The sequence below is a fragment of the Salvia splendens genome, chromosome 7 (assembly GCF_004379255.2).
Source record: "Salvia splendens isolate huo1 chromosome 7, SspV2, whole genome shotgun sequence".
Lineage (NCBI taxonomy): Eukaryota > Viridiplantae > Streptophyta > Magnoliopsida > Lamiales > Lamiaceae > Salvia > Salvia splendens.
In genome coordinates, this window is record NC_056038.1 from 5,796,132 (window position 1) to 5,819,270 (window position 23,139).

Sequence of the window (23,139 nt, forward strand, 5' to 3'; positions counted from 1 at the left end):
TCGGGAAGCTCTTACACCCAAATTAGAATTTCGCCAGTAAGATCATCTAGAAATGACTTCCAATTATAATATAAACTTTATATTTAATGCATATTATGAACTTTATAAATTGTTGAAATATTGGTTCTATAATTATTTCGATATAAATATAATCTGCAAAATGGGCAGCAGCTCTACCAGCTCTAACTTTGTCAAATATGAGCTATGTATGTGAAAGAGCAACTACAACACTGTTTATGAACAAAAATGGCAGAGGCCAAGCGCCCCTTATCAGCATTCTATGCGAACGGCCCCGCTCTCTGACGACACAAACTTGGGTTTCCTGTTCACTTTGACCAGGCACTGAACCACGTCCCCAACCTGTAAATCGTTGCAGTCCTCGATCATGAGTCCGCATTCGTTGCCCTTGCCCACTGCATCCACATCCCGCTGTTCCCGTTTCAGAGATGCGCAGCACCCTTCGTAAACAACTTCCCCACTTCTAAGAAGTCTTATGATTGAAGCCTTTGTGAGCCGACCGTCCATCACCCTACAACCTGCGATTTTCAGATCCACTCCTTTATCTTTGCCCTTTCCCTTAACAGCGAATATGTTGAGCACCTCAGCTTCTCCGCCCACCTGTGTCTCGAGAGTTCCTGGAGCCTTTTCAACAATAAAGTTACCGATATCCTCCAAAAGATGATAGATCACTTTGTGCAGTTTTATCTACAACAGTGTCAGTGTGGGTCAGTAAAACTAGCCTATTTATGTTCAAAGTTAGCAGAGGACATCATACCTTAATCTTTGCTTGAGTAGCTGCGAGAGTGACTTCAGCAGGGGGGTTACGAACATTGAATCCAACAACACACGCATCACAGGCTGCTGCCATATCAACATCAGACTGGGAAACAGGACCAACTCCCGCATGGATGATCTTCAAATAAACCTGTAACAGTGATCAAATCTATGAGTCCCGACAGACACACTTGAACCAGATAATATTTGTATTTCAAGAATTAATACAACCTGTGGACTGTTCAAAGTTTTCAATGCATCGCTGACTGCTTGAACAGTGCCTTGAACATCTGCTTTCACGATGATTGGGACTTCAACTCTCTTCGACCTCTCCTTTTCATCTGCATTCTCTTCATTTTCTTCACCTTCTAGCATCTCTTGCTCCAGCTTTTGCCTCTCATCTTCAAGTTTTTTGAGTCTGTCCTTCTCGGCTTTCTTTTTCCTACCTTCACTGAGCATCTTTGCTCTTTCCTCAGACTCAACAACAACAATGTCATCCCCTGCCATCGGGAGCCCCTTTAACCCTTCAATCTCAATAGGCATGGCAGGCGTAGCCTGTGATATCACTTTCCTTGCCGTGTCTCTTATACATCTAATTCTTCCCCACTCAGAACCAATGACAACATACTTCCCACAAAGCAGAGTCCCTGCCTTCACAATCGCAGTGGCCAGTGGACCACGGCCCTTATCAACCCTTGCCTCAACAACATAAGCTTGGGCAGGTCCATCAATGCGTGTCTTAAGATCCATTAGCTCGGCCTGCAGTAGTAAAGCATCCTCCAAATCATCAAGTCCGCTTCCTTTTATTGCAGAAACTTCAACAACCTGTACATCTCCACCCATCTCCTCCAACGGTAACCCTTCAGATGCGAGCTGGACTTTTACTCGTTCAGGATTCGCATCTGGTTTGTCACATTTGTTGATAGCAACAACAATTGGAACATTAGCTGATTTGGCATGAGCAATGGCTTCGAGTGTTTGAGGCATCACACCATCATCTGCAGCCACCACAAGCACCACTACATCTGTAACTGCCGCGCCTCTGGCTCGCATAGCACTAAAGGCAGCATGGCCTGGAGTATCAAGGAAAGTGATGGATGCCCCTGATTGCATGCCAACCACAAATGCTCCTAGATGCTGCGTTATGCCTCCAGCTTCTTTAGCAGCCAATGATGTTTGGCGAAGGGCATCCAATAGAGACGTCTTCCCATGGTCAACATGCCCCATAACAGTGACAACTGGAGGACGTGGTAACATTTGATCACCTTCATTTGAGTGCATCCGACGGACATTGACCCCAACTTCCTGAAGACATCATTTCCAATTATGATTATAAACAGGAATGATATACTGAAGAAAGTGAACCAACAATTCTTAGAACCAGTTCAACTTTTAGTTTCTTGTCCAGGGTTTTTGTCTTTAGGTTCTTTCTCCAAAAAAGTATTTGTGATGCTTCCTAAAAACAAATAATCAAAGGTACGCCTATATTCATTACGTACTGTACTACCTGTGGAATATTCTGAAACCCAAGACTCAATTTTATAGTTTCATACTCATTAAAAAATTAAAACAACCAATTTGAAGCTAACATAGCATCCAAGTCCAAGGGATTACCATTGCAACAAGCTCTGCTATGTCAATGCTGAGACTTTCGAACTCTGAGTCAGCTTTCTCACCAACATTAGTGATGATGTTCTCAATGGTAGAAATCGACTCTCCAAAACGTTTGGCTAGTTCTACAATGGTCATGCCTTCAAATATTTCAATTGTTTTATCCAAAGATTTTCCAGTTCGTGTAAGTTTAGGCGGCACATAAGGGGTCTCAACTGCAGGTTTGATCTCTTTCTTTCTCTTTGAGAACTTCCCACTAGTTACAACTTTTGGTCTCTTGGAACTCTTAAGACCCATGGAATCATCCCCCCTGTGTCTAGCCAGAAGCTCTGAGCTTGCATGAAAATGCCTGGAAAGGGATATTCTATCACCATCCACACTAACATGATGTCTAATTTATATGGGGCTAAAGAGATATTCTATAACCATCCAAGCTTAAAACTTCAAGTAATGTCAGGTATCTGAACCCAGCAAAAGAAACACTATCTCAGAAATTACTTTGATTGTTGGCTAACAGGCAGAATGTTGCCAAGCTAAAGCTTGAATTATTTATGTTAACGGGCTAACTAAAAAACGGTTTTCAGAACCAAGAGCCAAAGTAATAGGGGTCATTTACAATCCAAGCCCATTCATAATTGCCATAAGATTAAACTCAAAATGAAATCCAAAACAAATAAAAATGTACAAGTATGATTACATGGTAAATCAATAACGTTTTAAGGAAAGCATGAATAAGACGATAAATCTCTGTAGATAAAACTTTTGCAAAAATTATGTACTATGTGCTTGTCCAAATGCAACTCGTAATTGTTAGTAGAATTATTTCCATCCAATCCTCATTTTTCTTTTACTTCTAGGGACATTTTTACAAGATGAATAAAAATACAACTGAAGCTCAAACAAAATACAATTGAAGAAGAAACCAACTAATACTTATTTGCAAAGATCTCTACAAATAAGTCATATGCAGCTTGACAATAACAGTATAACACTGAGTCTGAGTAGAAAGGGTCTAACTAGGCTTTTCTTGAAAAAGTTATACATGGATATTATTTAGATGCTTCCAAACTGATAATAAGATAGATAATTTTCAGAATTATAAGCACATATATTTAGATGATTAGATCACATGGCCTACAAAGCAATAAGAAATGCATTTGCTCAGATAAGTTATAGCAATAAGAAATGCATTTGCTCAGATAAGTTATAGCCATCTTATTTAATATAGGAGATGATGGCCTTGTTTTTTAGAAAATATTACCACACATGGATACACATTTTTCTAAGCTGTCAAATATTTGTCAAATGCTATACGGAGATTCAACTCGACAAAAAGTAAAAAATGCTTTTACAAAGATGAAAATTATAAGAGCAGTGAAAAACTGTAGTAAAACTAAGTTCGCCTCATGTATAAGTGGACTTTTCAAGTATCTAAAGCCTCAAATAGAAAACGAGACTCTAGTAATTTTAAATCAACAAGGCTTGAGATACTAGAACAATTACTTGAACAGATAAATCATATCTTCTAGCTAACACAAACTTGAAAGGTAAAGAAAAAGCAATCATCGAGGTCCTAGAACAAGGCTTGAGATACTAGAGCAATTACTTGAACAGATAAATCATAGGAGTATCTTCTAGCTAACATGAACTAAAGAAAAGGCAATCATTTAACATGCCTATTGCCTAATAAGCAATTATAGGGCTCTGTGATATGATGGTTGCACAATTCACAGAGGCACACTTACTGAAACTGAGTATCCGAGAAGCTAACCGTAGTCAAGAATTCTTGCTACATTGATTATTAGGTAATGTACTAGGAGCAATGAATAAAGCAGCTTTACCTAATTAAACATCTTGTCGCTGGGAAATTGAGATCTTTGTCAGCACCTATAATTGCTGCAGAGTTGCCTGAAACAGATTGGGACACAAGCAGTAACCAAAAATTAAAGTCGGTCATAGATAAATAGCTCTTGCCAATTCATCAAATGCTCCAACTCGATACTCCACATGTTACTGAATGTCTAAATGATATAAAAGAAAAAAGGGGTCGTTAACTAGTCTATAGCCTAGTGCACAAGTTGCAGTTTTCTCTTAATTGATACAAACTTGTAGAAACTGTAATGTACTACAATACGACAATGGAGCTACCGAACCAAATGAACATAAACCTTCAGCGGAAAATAACCATCCATACATCAATGGAACTTAAAATAGGAGCAATTACTCAGCAAATAAATAAGCACCGTTTTACCGTGCAAATGTCTGCAGGAAGCAGATAGAACTCTAGCAACATCTTGACTTTCACATTTTGAAATCGATGCAACAGAACATCTAGTCAATGCTTTACTGAAACTAGCCGAAATACCCTGCACGAAGATTCAATCGACTTAGACATTTTTGCCACTAACATTGATTGAGACGAAGTTGAAGACCAACAACTAAACAACTTACAACAGTAGAAGCAAAGAAAATGAATCATAATTTTGATAATTACAACGGAACACAAATTTTCGTAAAAAGGGATTTCGAGCGACAATCGGTTGAATGCAAAAAAAAGGGGACATTAGACATCCTCAAAACTTTCATTTAGGGAAATTTTCATAAGGCATCAGGATGGTGGGGAAATAAGCAACCTTTCTCCCTGCAGCCCTCCACGCCATTCGAGGACGCCGATATCAACTAATTCAATCGCGGGAAATTCATAAAAGAATGAATCCGGGGAGTGCGTTGTCTATAGACGTTCAGGTGTGGAGTTGCTGTTGCTAACCGGCGGAGTAAGGATGGAGCTAAGAGCGTACGACGGCGGGCGACGAGGCGGCGGAGGTTGGAGCCGAGCCGTGGAGGGATCCAGACTTGAATTCCAATTTTATTATATTTTGGCCACTTTGTATTTTTAATTATTTTTACTCATTTTCTTCGTCCTGTTTAATTTCTAATTATTCTCATGTACAAGTAGTTAGGTCATTCACATTTTCTTTAAGGTGTATAAAATCTTTTGTTTGTTTAATTGAGCTTAAATATTTACGTTAAATTTCTAATGTCTTCACAATTTGAATGTTATTTCCTGAAAGTCACAATAAAAAAGTTTGAGGATTAAACTGAACAAAATCAATTTCAAATGCTAATAACATGAACCACTTGTGAGATTAGTTTTTTTAATAACAGTTCACAATATCATAGTACTCTCACCTCCATACTTTCCTCCTCCATAGTGGTGAAATCATTTTGTCATTTTACCATTTTAATATGTTCCGTAAGAGTGTCCATAGTGGGAGGACACGGCGCCCGCCGAGGAAGGTCGCTGGGTCGCGCCTCCCTATAATGGAGGACGAGGGCGGACAGGGCGGTGGATGGAGCCGCGGGCACGCTGAGTACTCGGCGGGGGACACGGCTGAGTGCGAAGGGGGGCGGCGGTGGTCAGGGCTCCTACTGCACGGTGCCGACGAGCCGCGGAGAGGACATGGCTGTGGGAGAAGGGGGTGGCGGTGGGAGGCGGCTTGTCCAACCACTGTGGACACTTTAACAGCAGAGTCATTTCCCTTTTTTAATAAAAGTCAATACATTTCATCTTACTTACTTTACTCTCTCTTACTTTATTTTCTCTCCATCTCTCTGCCTTTTATTTTCCTACTTTATTATTCATTTATTTAACTCATTAAACACAATTTTTCTTAATCTTCGTGCCAGAAAGAAATGTTTCCACTACTACGGAACGGAGGAAGTATTTGTTAGAAATACTACTCTAGTTTATTAATGGATTAAGTATATATAATCCAATGTCTCATATATCTAAATTTTACATGTATAATGGCTAGTTTATTGATTAAATTTTTAAAAAAGTCTTATCCATACGTTTAAAAGTGATGGATCCATTTTTATTTGTTATATAGATAATAATGCAATCACGTCGATATTGAATCCTTGGCATAACTTTTTTGAATCAGAATTCTATGCATAATTAAATACATATAAGTTTCACAGGAGATTTATAACACCCTTCATTCCCTCAATAGGTGATGCATAATTCTGGTTCATGAAGCGTGGTAAATTTTAAAATCAAGACTTACTATCACTAATTATCTTTTACAAATTGTCTTAATATTATTTTACAATGCTACACAATAGGTACCTAACATGCCATATTTACTAGAACCAGTAATATACTCCAAAAGAGTGTATCAGTGACCCAACGAGGATGCAATGCTGCCGAAGAAGCGAAGAGAATATCCACATAAATCAGCCATACTTCTCCAACAAGAATAAAATTTCGAACAAAGAAGGTTAGGATTTCTGGGATTTATGTTGCCCCATAAGCCATAGGAGAATGTTTCACTATTGAAGCCAACAATCTTACAATACCATACCAAGAAATGGCACAATCTGATTATTACAGACCAAGAAAATCATCCTCTGAATGCTATGTTACATTACAAAAACAAAGGAATAAATTCCTAGGAAATTATCTTGGGTGATGATGTACATGATATGAATTCTTACCGCAGTATTGATTTATTGCTATTGCATTTGTACCATCTACTTTGAAACTGTACAGCCAAGACCACCATATACCTCTCTACTACTCCAACATATCTACAATATACATCCAATATATCGGTAGAGATGACCAACCTTTCACCATCTAATGTACAACAATGCATATTCGTCCAAATTCATCTTCAAATCCCAGTCGGAATGGTTGAAGGAGGCTTTGTGGTCGCAGGTGGAATTTGGTCCGTTGGCAAAGCAGAAGGCGTGGTAGCTTGAACTGGAGACGCTGCAGTCATGTTTCGTGCTGGAGTTTGGGCTCGTGGCGTAGTGATGCCTGCTGTGGCATAATCAGGCACATCCAAGCTCTCCCAGTCGTCGATGATAGCTGTGGTAGGAAGTCATGGAATGCGGTGTAGGATAAGAATGAAATCTATAATAGGCAAAAAAATATTTATACATACATTCTACGCTCCACATGTCAGTGTAGCTTATATCCGCATCCGACGACAGCCAATAATCAGCACCGCTCTGCATAAATCAGATATCAGATTGGAGTTAAAAGAGAAGTCAAGATGCATGTGTTCAGATGTAATGTAGTTTGTTTCTACTCCCTCCATCCACGAAAAATAACCTCATTTCTCCATTTTGGTCCCTTCCATCTAAATCAGTCTCATTTCTATTTATAGAAACTTTCTCATCACTTTGTTTTCTCTCTCTCCTACTTTAGCCACTTTTTCTATTTCTTTCTCCTACTTTACCAATTGTGCATTGAAACTAGTGCCATCCACAATGGGACTTTTTCGTGGACGGAGGGAGTGATATAGTATATGTTTACTCTTGTCACTTCATATATCAGCATTTACTAAGTCATGTTTATCTGCAGTGACTTACATCAACTTCTGGCACTATCTTGAGGATTCCACTCACGAAATCATGTGATGTACTCGCATCGGGACACATCCTTTGAAGCTCTTCTCCCTGCATAGCAGTTTCACTACCTCCAGGATTTGTCCTTGGAGATGGTACAGAAGCATAATCATTAGCCTCTACTCCCAGCACAGCAGGAATGCTTGGATGTTCATCGACAGCATCAACCTCCTCAAATTTTTCCTCATATTGACTGAAGAAATGGGGATAGGAAAGAAGAATAAGAAGAAATAACTCTGATACTACAAATACAATAAATATTTAGGACGGATCAGATCATCACATCCAACTACATTCTGACGAGTTGTAGTATAGTCTTTACCTAGGGAAGCTAAACGAGGAAACATGAAAAGGATGGAGAAAATAAAACATGCCTGACAAGGTAAACGTCGATAGGCCCCATTGTGCTCCGAAGAACTATTCTGTACCTTCTCTGTGGATAATCAACTGCCTGTAGGAGGTTGAGTAACGAATGTTCACTAGTGGTTACATCAGGAACTGTTTCGATTCTCTAAGTTACTCCAACAAAAAGAAGATTAAAAAAAAGGTACCTCATCAGGGTCTGGAACTTCTAAAGTAGTGCCATGAGGAGCTTTGATTGCTATAAGAGTTTCATTCTGGAAGACGCAATATAACTACATTTTAGATCTTAAAGACTCAAAATTTAGGGTAGGGTACACATTGCCAAGCTCATACCTTGAAGCAGGGTAAGCATTTTATATCTTCTTCTGTGACAAAAAGCCACCTAGGAAAACATGCGATAAATGGTTAAGACATACCCCGATCAGCTTAAATAGTTCAGTTCCATGAAAAATAGGTAGATCATTATGCTACCTTTCATTGCCTTTGTCTCCAATCATGCCCCTCAACTTTTCCTGCATTTCTCTGAGATAAAAGAGAACTTATTAGAAGACTTGCACTCTAAATAGTAAATGAGGATTTTGACATTGAGTTTTGAAAGTGTATGAACCTTATGCGGTCATCTAATCGGGACTCCTCGATGTTTAGATCTTCAAGCTCTTCCTGGAGAAAGCAAGTAAAGTCAAGGACATATCTAACATCATTTACAATAAGACTAGTGGCATTGAGGTAAGCCATAAAACTCAATAAAGCTTGCTCAAGGTTATAGTGGTTCCCACAAATATTTTGTAAATGTTCTTGTACATAATCATTAAATAATGTGTTCCATATCTTATGATGCAAAAATATGTCACACTACTCAGGTACTTGGACTCATCAATAACATAATGGGACAATCCAGATGATATGACACTACCAGAAACAGCAAATAGCAAAGAAACAATGAGGTAAAACCTAAAAGGACAATGAAAATGAAGTGAAACAGTGAAAGAAAACTTTGTGCAGCTATACAATTCGTACATCTAATGTTAATTTACCTGTAGAGCAGGTGCACTCTCATCAGCTTCCCCTGGTCTCGCTACATCTAAACCCCTGCCAGATAGGAGGGTAAACATTACTTTCATGGTGTTATCTTATTATTCTTATTGATTCTGAAGGGAATGTGAAATGTTAATGGCAAAACAGAAAACAATTAAATTTAAAGATATTGGACAAGTCTTTTCATACTTCCACTGGATTCTGTTCTTGAGATTCTTCTCTATAAGACCAATGCCTTCAAGAACATTAGTAATATCATATATACGCCTCTTCTGTACCTGTTGAATAAAAAAGATGTCAGTAACAAAACATGGTTACGTGAATCATTGTTTATCAACATAATTACCTCTAAAGTATCTGCAGCTTTATTCAAATCTAGAACACCATCTTCTGCATGTTTGATTAGATTGATGAACTTTTTTGTCAAGAGACCTGAGAGGGTAATATATCTGTTAATGACTTCATCCTCAGATAAACAGAACGAATTGGGACTGGAAGAGTTTCAAGTGAGAGTCACGCAAACACATGAATTCGACAAGGGGAACGGAAGAATGATAGCAACACTAGCATAGGGTTATTTCTCATACCTAGTGAGCTATCATAACGACAAGGACCAACAGGGGTGAGATTATTGCCACTAGGAGACCCTGCAAAAAAAGTGTAAGAACTATTATTTCTAGCCCAATTTGCAAATTTTGGACAAAATAAAAGTATGATAGGAGTATTCATGAAATACAGTTGTGAGTCTAATAAAAAGATATTGCTAGAGAGTTTCAGTAAGAAAAAATTTGATCAAACTCCCACTCACCAACATTTGGCATGGGGGTCTGAGATCCGGCCCTATTGGCCTTTGTCCTTGAAACCTTTTGTTTTCCTGATTTTGCAGGTGGTGGTGTTTGAAAGGGACCTTTCTGGGCATTAACATTGCCAGGACCTGCATTATTGTCAGCAGGTTCCGCTTCAGGTTCTGCTACTCCAGTTTTCCGCTTTAATGGCTTACAGAAAAGAAATAAGCAAACCAAAATCAGCAGCAAAACTGAAAAATTATCCCTCAACAAATTAAGCTTCTTGGCAAGAATAGAGGAGTCCCAAAGGACCATAAATCACATCACATGTCTATGAAAACACTACATTATTCTAGCATAACTATAAACAATAGACTGGATCTATATGGTAACCATGAGCGCATATTCATTGGATTCAATAAATAGCAGTCAGTCATTTAGCTATTTCCTTTAGATCCGAGACCCCAGTTATTTTCAAAAACCAAAAAATACCAAAGACCAATACTCCAACCTTTATCAGCCACATTAGTAGAACAGACCGATCAGCAACCAATCAGAAAGATAAATTCAAACCAATATGGTTCCAACGCCCCAAACCTAAATTGTGCCGACCAACAGTTTAACACCTAGGTTATAAAAGAAGATCGAAGTACTATATAATGAAGTCTACTATGTTCATTGGCTAAGGAATAAGACCAAACGCTGAGAGAAATAATGTTGACAAACCAGAGCTAGAGTTATCATAAGATGCTTCAATTACTCAATGGAACGAAAAAACACAATCTTGTATCTGGACATTACTTCCAACCAGAGTTTTCAACGAGTTCAATTAACTCAACCTTTAGATGTACCCTTGGACCTAGATGAGCCAAATCAATGCAGTAGTTAAAAGTCCAATCAAAAATAGAAAAATTCTGAACATATGAGCAAGAGAGGATGACCAATCGTGCAATGCATCTAAAGCACAGATCAGGTAATCAAGCAATCCAGACAAAGCTGAAGTGTAACACGGATGAACATGAACCAAGCTGTAGATCAGCACCACCCTAAATAACACATAAACAGAACATTGAGGATGAATCACAGGATTATGAAGGTCTTACCCTAATTTATTTGTTATTCAAATAGGCAAATAACTCAGATAAACGCAAAATTTTATGATGGCCTTGAATGAAAAAAGTTCAGCGCTTTTCAACTATAATAGACCTGATCCTACAAATAAATTGAACCTGCTCATTGCAATTTTTTAACATAAACCATTCATCGTGTTATACTAATTGAAAAAGCTTCAAGACCATAACAGAGAAAATCAATGTATACAATCAGATCCCAGAAGAAAATCTATACTCAGACCCTAAAACTGAAAAGTAAATAAGAAATGCTTGAAAAAAACCCGGAAACATTCATCAGCTATACTTAATTCACAAAATACACCAACAGAAAAAGCGAATGCATGTCCATAAGAAACCCTCTAGTCCTATTTCAACGACGCAACTAAAACTGCAAGTAAACACGACAAACCCCAATTCCAAGTTAAGAAGGAAACTCGGAACACTCACAGGGCGCTTGTTGACGATAACGGCTTCAGAAAAATCTTGATCAGAGCGCTGAGCATCACCGCTAGCAAAGTGGTGGTAGTCGCCTCCTCCTCCACCACCAAAAGGCGGCTTCATGGAAGTGAAAGGCAGCTGCTTTCTAGAAGTCGAAGGAGGCGTCTTCCGCTGCATGATGCGATCTCTTTCTGTCCAGCTAAAAAAGGATTCTTGAATTGTGCAATCAATCCAATAATTGATTTTGGAGGTTTTAGGGGTTTGATGGGGAAGGAGTCGAAGGGGTGAAAAGAGAATGCAATTGTGGAAGGTGATGAGAATTGGGATGAGAATGAAGTGAGGGTTTGGAGAGACAACAACAGTAAAAAAGAGGGAAAGAAAATTGAAGAAAACGAGGGAATGAGAGTGAGAGATGCAATGTGGTTCGGATATAGATGTGGAGGGAACCAACTTCATTTCCTTTTTTACCCTTTCCTATTACTCCAATTTGTAAGTAGATTTGTAGTTAATTCTCAATTACTAATATGTTTGATTTATTTTTTAGTTTTAATATATTAGAATATTAGACTAGTGTGACTTTGTTAAATTTACACCTATTTTTTTTGCCATTGAAAAATTACACGGCTTGCTTTATCAAAGTCAACTTCAATCAGTTACTCGATTGCATTACTTCAATATATTCGATTCAATCTGCATGAGTCCATGACTTGCTTTATTAAAGTCAGTGTCATCCAATTGCAATTACATTACTTCAATATATTCGATTTGATTTGTGCTACATTCAATATGTCAACTCTTCGGTAAAAGAAAAAAACATTAGAATGTTAAATTTGTAATAAATCGATATTTGCCATCGAAAAATTAACGTGACTTGCTTTATTAAAGTCAATGTCACTCGATTGCTCGGTTTCATTACTTTAATATATTCAATTCAATCCTTATGCTTTGCTTTATTAAAGTCAACATCACCTAAATATGGTTGCATTACTCCAATATATTCGATTCAATCCGTACTACTTTCAAAATGTCAACTCTCTTAAAAAAAATTGGGATATTAATTTTGCAACAAATTGATATTCGTGGCATTTAGAGTTATATGTTAAGATTCAACTTAGGTAAATGATTATGCATTAATTTCTTAAACTAATTTTTTGATAACTCCAATCACTAGGATGTTGGACGCTGGCAAGGCGAAGCCAACCAATTATTTCAGGCTTTAGAAACGTCAAAGCATAGTTAAATTAAGTAAGCCAGTATAAAACGTTTTACCCCAAAACTAATTAGTATGTTGACATTTTTATGTCATCATAGTGGTGGAGTATCTATTCATGTTCACTATATCGTTGAAATTAGCATTGGATTTTAGATGTTGTAAAATATTGAAAAATATAAAATAAGTATAGTATTTATTATCTAATCAGTCACAACTCTGTGAATTAATACAGTGAAAACTTAAAATTTAGTAGCTAATAGTAGTATATATAATCAGCATTTAACAAAGCCAATGACATATATAGTAAATTAACAAATAATTAAAAGAAAGGTGACTATTGGGTTGTGTCAAAATTAGAATAAAAAATAGCTATAAGTTTCTGTTTCCATTAGTTTTATTTTAATGAAATGGGGAAGTTGGTTTATAAGAAAAAGTGGCTAAATATTCGCGCCTTAAGTTTGCACCGTTAACTACGCGATATTTTGGCGCGTATTTACATTCAATCGTGACACTTTTATGGGCCTTTGTTGGGCTCATTTCTACTTAGGCTAAACAATTGGGCTCAATATGCGGCCCTTCATTTTTCTTTTAATTCTTTCTATTTTACCAGTTGTATTATTTGTTTAAATTTTAGGTTGATGAATAATGACGTAGAAGTCTTGATTTATTAGTTTATTTATTATTTTAATTATTCAGGCTTTTATTGGTATTTATATATTTTTGTGTAATTTACGAGTGCTCCAACTGACCGTCGTTATAAATTATAAGAGCCCTGGTTTGCCTGACATGGCAACAAAATGAAGTTTTATATGGTAACTCTCATTCAGTGGAGGATCCAGGACCCGAAAATGGCGGGGGCGGAACTTATATTTAAATATTAAATATTTAATTTAATATTAATTTTAATAATAAAATAAATAAATATTATATTAATATTTAAGTAGCACTAGCTTCATTAATAAAATATAAACATGCTTCAGCTTGCAAATATGTATTATTCATTTTAAAATAAAAAAATATATAAATATAAACATGCTTTAGCTTGCAAATATGTATTATTCATTTTAAAATATAAAATTATTGTAAATATATGTACATTTTAAATCACTGTAAATATTATATACAAAAGTGATATAAGTAGAGCACTAAATATTTATATTTCAAAAATATTTAAAATGTTTATTTTGTTACATAGAGAATAATTAAGATGCATGGATCAAATTATAAGTACTATAGGATAAAAAAGACTTTAACACAAGATTAAAAATGATTTTAACTAAAGAATAAATATAACAACATAATATATGCAACTTAGTAAAAGTTTAGATTACATAAAGTATTTAAAGGTATTATTTTGATAATAAGAAGAAATATGAATGGATAAAATAAAAAATGAAAAATGAAAAAAAATATGTTTTTGTTGAGGATTGAACCCTAGACATCTTAGTTAAAAATCGAACAACCAAACCATTAAACTACTACATTTTATATGACATTTATTGAAAACAAAAATATTTCTACACTCTACGAAGGGGGCGGATATGCTATTTTCGGCTTGATTCAATGAAAAATTTAGGCTCTCCGGACGGTCGGGTAGGGGCGACCGCCCCCACCTGCCCCCCTGGATCCGCCACTGCTCTCATTGTTTGGTTAAATTGAATTAAGAACTGGGGGACTGGATTGATAGACTTATATTTTATAACCCTTTATTCCCCTAAAAATAGAGATAATAGTCCAAAATTTAATGCAAAATTGGTTAAATATGACAAAGATATAATTATCCATATTTGACCACCATCATCTTATCAAAGATATAGCACCAAGATTTCATTTTCAAGATACAATAAAAATGCCCCTGTTTATTTCACCACCATCATCTTATCAAAGCAACAATTCCCCTGCCCTTTTCATCCTATCATCTTATTGCAACAACATTTCTATTAGCCCATACGAATAATGAGGTCAAATTCGAGCTCCCACAATCTTCACTGCACCAAAATTTTCCATCGTCTTCAGTTTTGGGAGATTCCAGTGGACCCTTTCGGAAAGTTTTCAAGATGTCATCTCAAAAGGTCGGGGCAGCAACATCCGGAGCCTCGAAAGAATCGAGCCCAGACAGCGAAATCTGAGCCCCGAAGCCCGACATGATAAGAATCTAGACATTGTTTTCGGGGTGTGGTATTTTCAACACATCGTTTTCAATATTCACACTTGTGTCAATATATAATTTCCAACTAAATTTACATGCGCATATATCAACTAAGTGAGCTCCTCAACTGTGGAGAGAGGAAAGAGGGCTTCCAAAATACCCAGGCAAAGAATCAAAATTGTATGAAAAAGATGATCAAGAATCCAAATTATCCTACACAGTTTCCACCACCACAATAGAAGTCATGCCTGCTTGCTATTGGATCTTTCCAGTTATTGTGAAAAGGGTAAATACAAGTTGAGGATAAAGTAAAATAAAATAAAATAAAACTACATATACATTCTAGTTGGAGTAAGGCCATCATAATACTATACTCATAGTATGACAAAATTCCCACCATAAGATGCATATGCCAGTGTATCTGAGAAGGATTACAACATCAGAGACTGACAACCACCATTTATGTTCTATCCACTTCCACACCACTATAAGACGGATAATAAGCCTATATTGGGGGAGGATTTCTACTTAAGAAATGTTAAATCATTGAAAAACTATCTTGCCGAACACCATGGAAAATGAAGCATTTGCCGATTCTAGACTGCTTCAAGAGCTGATAAACCTCTAGGTTCTGTGAAAAAAGTATCTGAGGTTATTAAACTTTATCCTACCCCCGAGGCAACACTCAGTATTGTGAAATTTAAATCGGAAGTAGCAGGAATGTGCACGGAATAAGCAAAAACTATCTGAAATAGCGCATCACGCATCCTAGCTCTAAAATGATGTGGTTGAGCAGAAGCAAGAATAAACCTAGAGCAGAAATGGTAGTGCAACTACAGCACGAACCCGAATATACAGCCTTTCAGGTATGGGAGGATTTAGCACTGACATTATTAGCGGCCCTTGACCATGACCACGAGCCCTAATCCAACTTCTCTCACAATATGATTTCCTTATATTATCAAATCATGAAATAGCCATCCGCTCTTTAGCATACAAAACCACAGTTTCTCCCTTGCACCACAGTTTTCCCATAAATTTCAACAGAAACATGCATATATACCAATGTACTGAAGAATAACTTCCATTTATTGGTTGATGCAAGATTGGACATAACAAATCCCATAGAAGCAAGACCTAGAGATGACGTATGTCGTCATGGAGGAAAGTACTGTAATTTAAAATCCACAAACCAAACTAATTTCTCACACAACAATTCCTTATATGAATTGAAGAGATTCAAATCAATGTCCAATGTCCTAACGTTTTATTAGCAATTTCTCCTCTTATGCTATCCCAAAAACAAAACCCCAACAGTTTTGCCCCACAATCGAAACCTTCTCTAGAGGCAGAGGATGTAAGGCAATCAATAAAACTAAGAATGACAAACACAAGCTCCATTGCTCTAAATCTAATAGAAAATTATAATCAACCAACAATAAAAAAATCAAGAGCAGTTTCTACTCTTACGCTATCCCAAAAGCATGACCCCAACAGTTTCGCCCCCACAGTCGAAACCTTCTCCAGAGGCAGAGGATGTAAGACAATCAATAAAACTAAGAATGACAAACTCAAACTCCATGGCTCTAAATCTAATAGAAAAAATTTAATCAACCAACAATGAAAAAATCAAGAGCATAGAGAGTTCCATCATCCAACTATACATAGAACAGGGTTAATCTAGGAATCCAATAGCCTATATATCAAAATACAGAGCCAAATTAGATTCACACCCATTCAACGTCAAATAGCAAAAAGAAAAAGATATCCAACAAATTAAACCTAATTAGCTTTACCAAAGAATCCTCAATTCACCTCAAATCCCGACGCGGCACTGCCTCGCTCCGCCAGTTAAGGCCCCCGACGCCCCATTGGTCGCTAATCCAAGCACCAGATCCCCGCAAAAAACCTTGAGAAACCTCCTCCGAGTCCTCCACGCCTTCGCCTCGAACCTAACCCTAGAAACCACCCTCACATTGAAGTTGACATTGCCATTCTTCCCCCTCTCGCGAGTAATCCCATCCACCGCCGACTTCTCCAGAAAGCTCCCGGCGTCGGCGAATCTCGCCGTGAGAGAGGTCTCGTTCCTCGTGCCCTGGTAAAACGGAGCGACGGAGGTCTCGGAGAGGGAGTACGCTTGGTAGAAAATCGCGGTCTGGACTTGGTCGTAGCCGAGCGTCATCTTTTTGTTAGGGTTTCTGGCGGTGAGCTTGACCTCGGAGGTGAAGGAGGTGAGCGAGTCGTTGCCGATCGTGAAATTGGAGATGGAGAACGAGTCGACTCGGAACTCGGGGAGCTGGGGCCGGAGGACGAGCCAGACGATGAAGGTGACAGTGCCGAAGATGACGACGAGGCCGATCACGAAGGCGAAGATGCGGCGGAGGCAGGTGGCGCGGTGGATGGACTCGGCGTCGTACTGGTAGTTGTGGTGCTGGTAGGGGTTGGTCTGGTAGTAGTAGGCGCTGGGGGGAGGAGCCGCGGCGGCGTAGGGATAGGCGGTTCCGGCAGGCGGCGGACCGGCGGCGGAGTAGCCGTTGGTCTGCGGATTTGCGGCGGGGTAGCCTGTGACAGGCCTGTTGCGGTCGTCCATTGCGGGAATCGCGGCGGATCGTCGGAGAATCGGAAAATCGCACGCAGTGGATGTGTTTTGCGTATTTTTAGAGAGAGAGAGAGATAGAGTTGATGCTAACTATGTTGACACTGCTCTGTAAGCAGAGATTTGGGTGAAGAAGAAAATAAAAAGAATATTGTTGTAAATCTTTTGCTAAATAGGAGTATTCATTTGTGAGAGAGACAACTTTCATTCCTATGTAGGGATTTCTTCATTTATTCGATTAATCTCAAAGAGATTAATAATAAAAAAGGTATAAATTGGGAAACAAAAAACACGGATAAAATACTATTTGATTTCATATAAATGACACAGTAAATGCATATATTGATTACTTAGTTGTTATCTCTTCGATTTTTGTCGCGATGAATTGAAAATGGGGTATTCCTAACTCGGTTGACCTATTATTTTCGTATACAAAGAGGTCGTGTGATTTTTAGTTATAGAGGAAAGTTGTTAAAGATGTCAAATCAAATGGCGCCTTTCGTTACAAACCAAGGCTACTATAACATGGCTTTTCTTTTTTTAACTTATCTTAGGAAGTCTTAATTGTATTTTTACTTTTAAGACTCAACATGTTAAGCCATGCTAAGTTCCACCACCTAAATTAGACCAATTTCTAAATATCAAATGTTTCAAACATTTAAATACTACTCAAATTTTAAGAAAGGTAGTTAAAAAAGAGTGGAAAAGATGAGTAGAAATAGTATTATTCAATGAGCAAAAATTGTGTAGCTTATACCTACCAAATGACGTCATGAATGGATATGTTTAACATTATTTGACACGTGGAATCATAAATAGGTCATGTTTTAACTGTACGTATAAACAAATGAATGCAAATTTAAATCCATTCATAACACCGAAATCAAGGGCTCGATTGTTTGGCAGTATAGACCAACATGTGTTTGCATATAGTCAATACCATATTGATGTTGGCTGAATTGTATAGTTATCACCGAGTGATGTTTGTTTGTCAATATAGTACACTTGTGTTTGTAATTTAGCTGTTTGGTATGGCACACCCATATGTATGATTCCTTTTTAAATTCCCCAAAATAGCCTCATCAATTTCTAATAATTCCAGAAAAGCCCTCCGACAATTTATTTGGCGCGTACCCAAAATTAAGAATGGCGCCTCATATTTTCGTTTTTCACTCAAATTGGGAATTCAACACCCACTTCAATTTATTCGAGCTATTCTGCGATTCCCAGCAGGAGAAAGCTCTTCCAGATTGTGGCGAAGCCGACCGGTCATCGATTTCATCGATTTCGAGTTTCGGTGGTATGTTCGCCTATCACCTGCTCAAGCAATAGAAAATTATCTTGTGTACTGTATAATTGAACATATGCACAAATGAAATAGGGTTAAGGTTCTAAATTTCTGTTAGGTGTTTACCATTTCATTGCCTTCGTCTTTTGCAAAAGTCCGATTATATGTTTTATTATAACCTGAACCAATTTCCCCATCTACACGATAATGCATTCTGAGATTCATAATTTGTGTCGGTTTTGTGGTCATTCTTTGGTTGGGTGGATTACTGATTTATTGGTTCCATGCCTTTTTCTGGGTGAATGTGTAAAATATTAGTAATTAGTTGAAGCTAGCTCCCATGGGTTCCCAACAATTGAGTGCCAATGACACCAACGACAGCCCAATGACAGATGGTAATCCCTCTACTTGGATTTCCTTCATTCCGGTATGATAAGGTTTTCCATAACAATTGACTGGACGAAATGGTTTTTTCTAGTTGATCCAGATCCTCTAATCGGCCGAGGAATTGCAGTCGACAAGTCAAGACGTGTATGGACACAACGCGAGGAGGAGATCCTTATGACAACAATGAAGGAGCTGGCTGCTTCTGGATGGAAATCGGATAATGGCTTCCGTGCTGGCTATTTAACCCGTGCAAAAGAGGCACTTCGCCGCGAATTCCCAAAGACCGACTTATGTGTTCACCCTCACATCAAGTCTAAGATATCTACTTGGAAGAGGAACTACTACTCGCTAATTTTAATACTTGACCGAAGTGGTGTGGGTTTCAATGCAGATGGCAACTACAAAATAGACATCGATGATGAACAATGGGCACAAGTCGTGCAGGTTGCGTCTTAATTGGGAGTTGTGCATTTTTCTGTGTTAGCTTCCTAACTAATGTTTTCTTCCATGTGTATGTCAGAAAGACAGCAATGCGAAATATATGAGGAACAAGTCTTGGCCCTTGTTGAACGACTGGAAAGAGATATTCGGGAAGGACCGCGCGGAGGGAACTCGGGCTGTTGACACAGGGGATGCGGTTCACAGGATCTATGGCTCCAAGGTGCCTTTAAGTGAAGATTCAGAAAAGTATTCCCCACTGACCTTAGACGAACTCTACCCCGACCACGTCTTCCCCGAGGGTATGATACCTGAGATGGTCGACGAGAGTACGTCGGTTCCTGTTGCAGCTGCTCCGCAGGTGCCGCCCAACAAGAACAAGAAAAGGAAAGCTGTTAATTCTATGGACAAGGTAGACAAGATTGATAGTGTCCTTAATTTGATGACTCGCATCCATGAAGACACAAATGACCGGTTGAAGGAAATCTCGAGTCGAATTGGTTATGAGTTCGACCTTAGCACGAAGAGAACGGAGGTGTACAATCAAGTGAAAGGTATGATCGGCCTCACCATAAAGCAACAATTTTATGCAGCCAAAAAGCTTGTGAAGGAGCCCGAGCTTATGGATCTTTTTCGGGGTCTGGATGAGATTTCTCGGCCGGCATTTGTGCTAGATCTTCTGGACACTGATGGGATGCTACATTAAATGTTGGGGTCGACGTATCCTATTATTTTGTCGTATAGGGCCACTACATTATACGTAGTACGTCTTTTATGCATTTGCGGTAGTATATGAAGAACTCCGAACAATATATGAACTCTGTTTAAGATCATGTTATCCATCCAGGCACATGGTAATGTGTGAATGATGAAATATGGACAGTTTTTGGTTACAGTGTGATGCTTAAATTTTGAGATTAGCTCTTGCATGATTGACTATTATATTTGTCGATTATAAAGTACTGGGATTAGCAATGTAATTAACATATGGCATACGCCCAAATTCTTATATAGACTTAAACCATCGATACCTGCATTCCCAAATTACATATCAGTATACAGATTCGACCCATCCGTCGACAAGTACATTCGACGTACAATTCTATAGATGATGCCATAAAAACATAACATTGCTACCCTAAAGTTCCTACTAATTTAAGGATACGACTACTAAGGATGAGGAATTTAAGCAAAACATTACGACATAAGTACCTCACCTTGCTAAACTTACGACAAAATGCATACTATACGGTTGAAACTACATCGACACGACCTATGGTAACGTCTTGCGAGACCTTGGGAGCGGGCTGCAAGAAGCCCCCGAGGAACCTTTGGGTGAAGACACTGTTAGCTTCTTCGCAGGTATGACGCGGCTAGGCGAATTTGAGGATGATAGGTGGTCTAGGTCTAGTTTCACCGAATCAAAATGAAATAGCTTACGGCGAACACGACATGCTGCCCCAGGCGAGGGTGAGTTGACCTCATCAAGATCCACATCCAATTGTTGCATACGCCCACGAACGGGGGCGTTTGGCTCGACAGTGTCAGTAATGACTACGATCTCAGTGTTGTCGGATATGGTTATCACCTCGGTTGCATCCTCTACCTTCACGTCATTGTAACCGAATATAGTGGCTAGCTCGTTAAAATGTGGTTCGTCGCGATGGTAGTACGCACCGGCGAACGCATTCAGCTTGAAAAAAACAAAACGGTTGTTCATAATCCTTTTAAAGAAACAATCACCAATACATGAATTAAAGATGCATATGCGCACCATGAGTACCCCCCTCCAGACTTCTTCATTGGCCACCACGATTTTGTCGGCCTGTTCCCAACGAACGCCGTGAGTGGCGACCAACACCTTGAACGTTTCATATCGCTGCTTCAGAACCATGAGCCGCGTATTGACGTCGCTGCATGAAAGTTCACAACCAAAACGACGGTTAATCAATTTAACACATAATCTAATCATATAATTGGGGAAGGCTGCATCGTCCCTTCCAATGCCATTCCTCATCTCGATGAGGGTGGTGAGCAAGACATAATCCATCTCTTGGATCCATTTTCCACTATAGAAAAATGATGCTTGAGCTGGAATACGGGAGAACATTTTTCAGTTGTTTGTACACAAATGCAAATTTATGGCTTGTTATATAGACATTCTTCCGTGGAAGCTCTACTAATGCATTTGAAGGCGGATTGGAATAGCATTTACCATATGGTAGATATTTGTCAAATCCATTAGGTTTTGGAATAGCATTTACCATATGGTAGATATTTGTCAAATCCATTAGGGTTTTGGTACAAAAAACATTTAATATCTCGCCGGCCTACATTGTCTTTAACATCAATCTTGATCGGACTGTGAAAGCTATATTTTATGATATAGCCATATTAAATGGAAAGTTGACATACTTTGACTTCAATGTGCATGTATTCAAATGCAACGTGGAATCTGTATAGTTACTTAGTTATTGTTTCTCATTTAAAATGTAACATATTGCGCCCTATTTTACTCAATTTACCCCATCCACTCATCTATACATACGAAGAAAATATGTAGCCTCATTAATATGGTCTGTGATTTAAACGTTATGCACTCCATTTATATCAACTCCCACCCACTATCGGCTTTGCAGGAAAGCAATGTATAGGCATGTTCAACTCCTCAATTTATTTTCCTCACCAACCGTCTCAGATATCATAAATTATCTCCACTTTCTCCCACACTTCTCTTTAATGCATTAGCTTGTCATTTCTCTATAGAAAATATGTATATAATCCTTATAGCACACTTCATCGTAAGGAACAAAGCCTAACTTAAAGTTGCAGCACATACACATTCTAATGGGAGGCGAAGGTTCGAACTCCATCCCGAATGTTGATCCGGACTACCAACGACTACCCTCCTTCATCAAGGTTTTCCACCAAGAGCGTTGCAAAGATGACATGGTATGTTGCTTTCACCCGTTCATAAAAGGCAAACTCGCCGGTATGCTCACTACATAGAATCTTATATGTTGCAGCGACTTCCTCCGGAGTTCGTGGCGATTCACGGGTATGACCTTCCGCTCGACTGTAGGCTCGTCTGGCCGAATGGAGTACGATACACGGTGCGAATTCTGAAGCTATCCAATGGGTTCTTTTTCTCTTCCGGATGGCGCGAGTTTGTTCGGGCTACTAATGTCATACACGGAGATCATCTGACCTTCACTTTGGTCGATGTTGGGGTTTTCAACGTGAAGCGGTTTGATAGCGCCACACACTGTCCACCACAGGGAGACGTTGACGGTAAACTCACTTGCCACATTAAAGTTTGTTGGTATTTGGGGTCATATCTGCACAACTCATGAAGTGAATGTAACCGAATACGCAAATTGTATTAGAACAGATGGAAATTTGTTAGAATTCAGTTTTTAAATTTGTGTGTTCGAGGAAACCTTTGAGCATGAATCAAATTTGCATCAACACTGTCATGGTTCTTCCACTTACTTTAAGGGAATAAAATCAACATTGTCAAAACTCTGATTTGGTG

The 23,139-nt window shown here is 38.5% G+C and overlaps 4 protein-coding genes across 4 annotated transcripts; all 4 read right to left on the reverse strand.

Annotated features, from left to right (window-relative positions):
• Window positions 1-82: 82 nt before the first annotated feature.
• On the reverse strand, window positions 83-5,266 carry LOC121742394 (translation initiation factor IF-2-like). Its single transcript, XM_042135517.1, has 7 exons — window positions 5,019-5,266; window positions 4,637-4,751; window positions 4,227-4,293; window positions 2,389-2,734; window positions 1,006-2,079; window positions 776-925; window positions 83-705 (listed from the first exon to the last, which is right to left on the reverse strand). The coding sequence occupies exons 1-7, from the start codon at window positions 5,043-5,045 to the stop codon at window positions 271-273; spliced, it is 2,214 nt and encodes a 737-aa protein (XP_041991451.1). The 5' UTR covers window positions 5,046-5,266; the 3' UTR covers window positions 83-270.
• Window positions 5,267-6,685: 1,419 nt separating this feature from the next.
• On the reverse strand, window positions 6,686-11,916 carry LOC121742251 (transcription factor E2FB-like). The gene is made up of 14 exons (XM_042135339.1): window positions 11,543-11,916; window positions 10,007-10,193; window positions 9,786-9,845; window positions 9,545-9,630; window positions 9,388-9,476; window positions 9,198-9,252; window positions 8,771-8,823; window positions 8,635-8,685; window positions 8,497-8,545; window positions 8,352-8,417; window positions 8,175-8,251; window positions 7,765-7,993; window positions 7,335-7,401; window positions 6,686-7,258 (listed from the first exon to the last, which is right to left on the reverse strand). Exons 1-14 carry the CDS (start codon window positions 11,708-11,710, stop codon window positions 7,062-7,064), a joined length of 1,434 nt encoding a protein of 477 aa, XP_041991273.1. The 5' UTR covers window positions 11,711-11,916; the 3' UTR covers window positions 6,686-7,061.
• Window positions 11,917-16,488: 4,572 nt separating this feature from the next.
• Window positions 16,489-17,712, reverse strand: LOC121742681 (NDR1/HIN1-like protein 10). Its single transcript, XM_042135901.1, has one exon. It carries the CDS (start codon window positions 17,483-17,485, stop codon window positions 16,712-16,714), a length of 774 nt encoding a protein of 257 aa, XP_041991835.1. The 5' UTR covers window positions 17,486-17,712; the 3' UTR covers window positions 16,489-16,711.
• Window positions 17,713-20,728: 3,016 nt separating this feature from the next.
• LOC121741314 lies at window positions 20,729-21,706 on the reverse strand. The gene is made up of 2 exons (XM_042134036.1): window positions 21,379-21,706; window positions 20,729-21,297 (listed from the first exon to the last, which is right to left on the reverse strand). Exons 1-2 carry the CDS (start codon window positions 21,652-21,654, stop codon window positions 20,878-20,880), a joined length of 696 nt encoding a protein of 231 aa, XP_041989970.1. The 5' UTR covers window positions 21,655-21,706; the 3' UTR covers window positions 20,729-20,877.
• Between the last annotated feature and the right edge of the window lie 1,433 nt (window positions 21,707-23,139).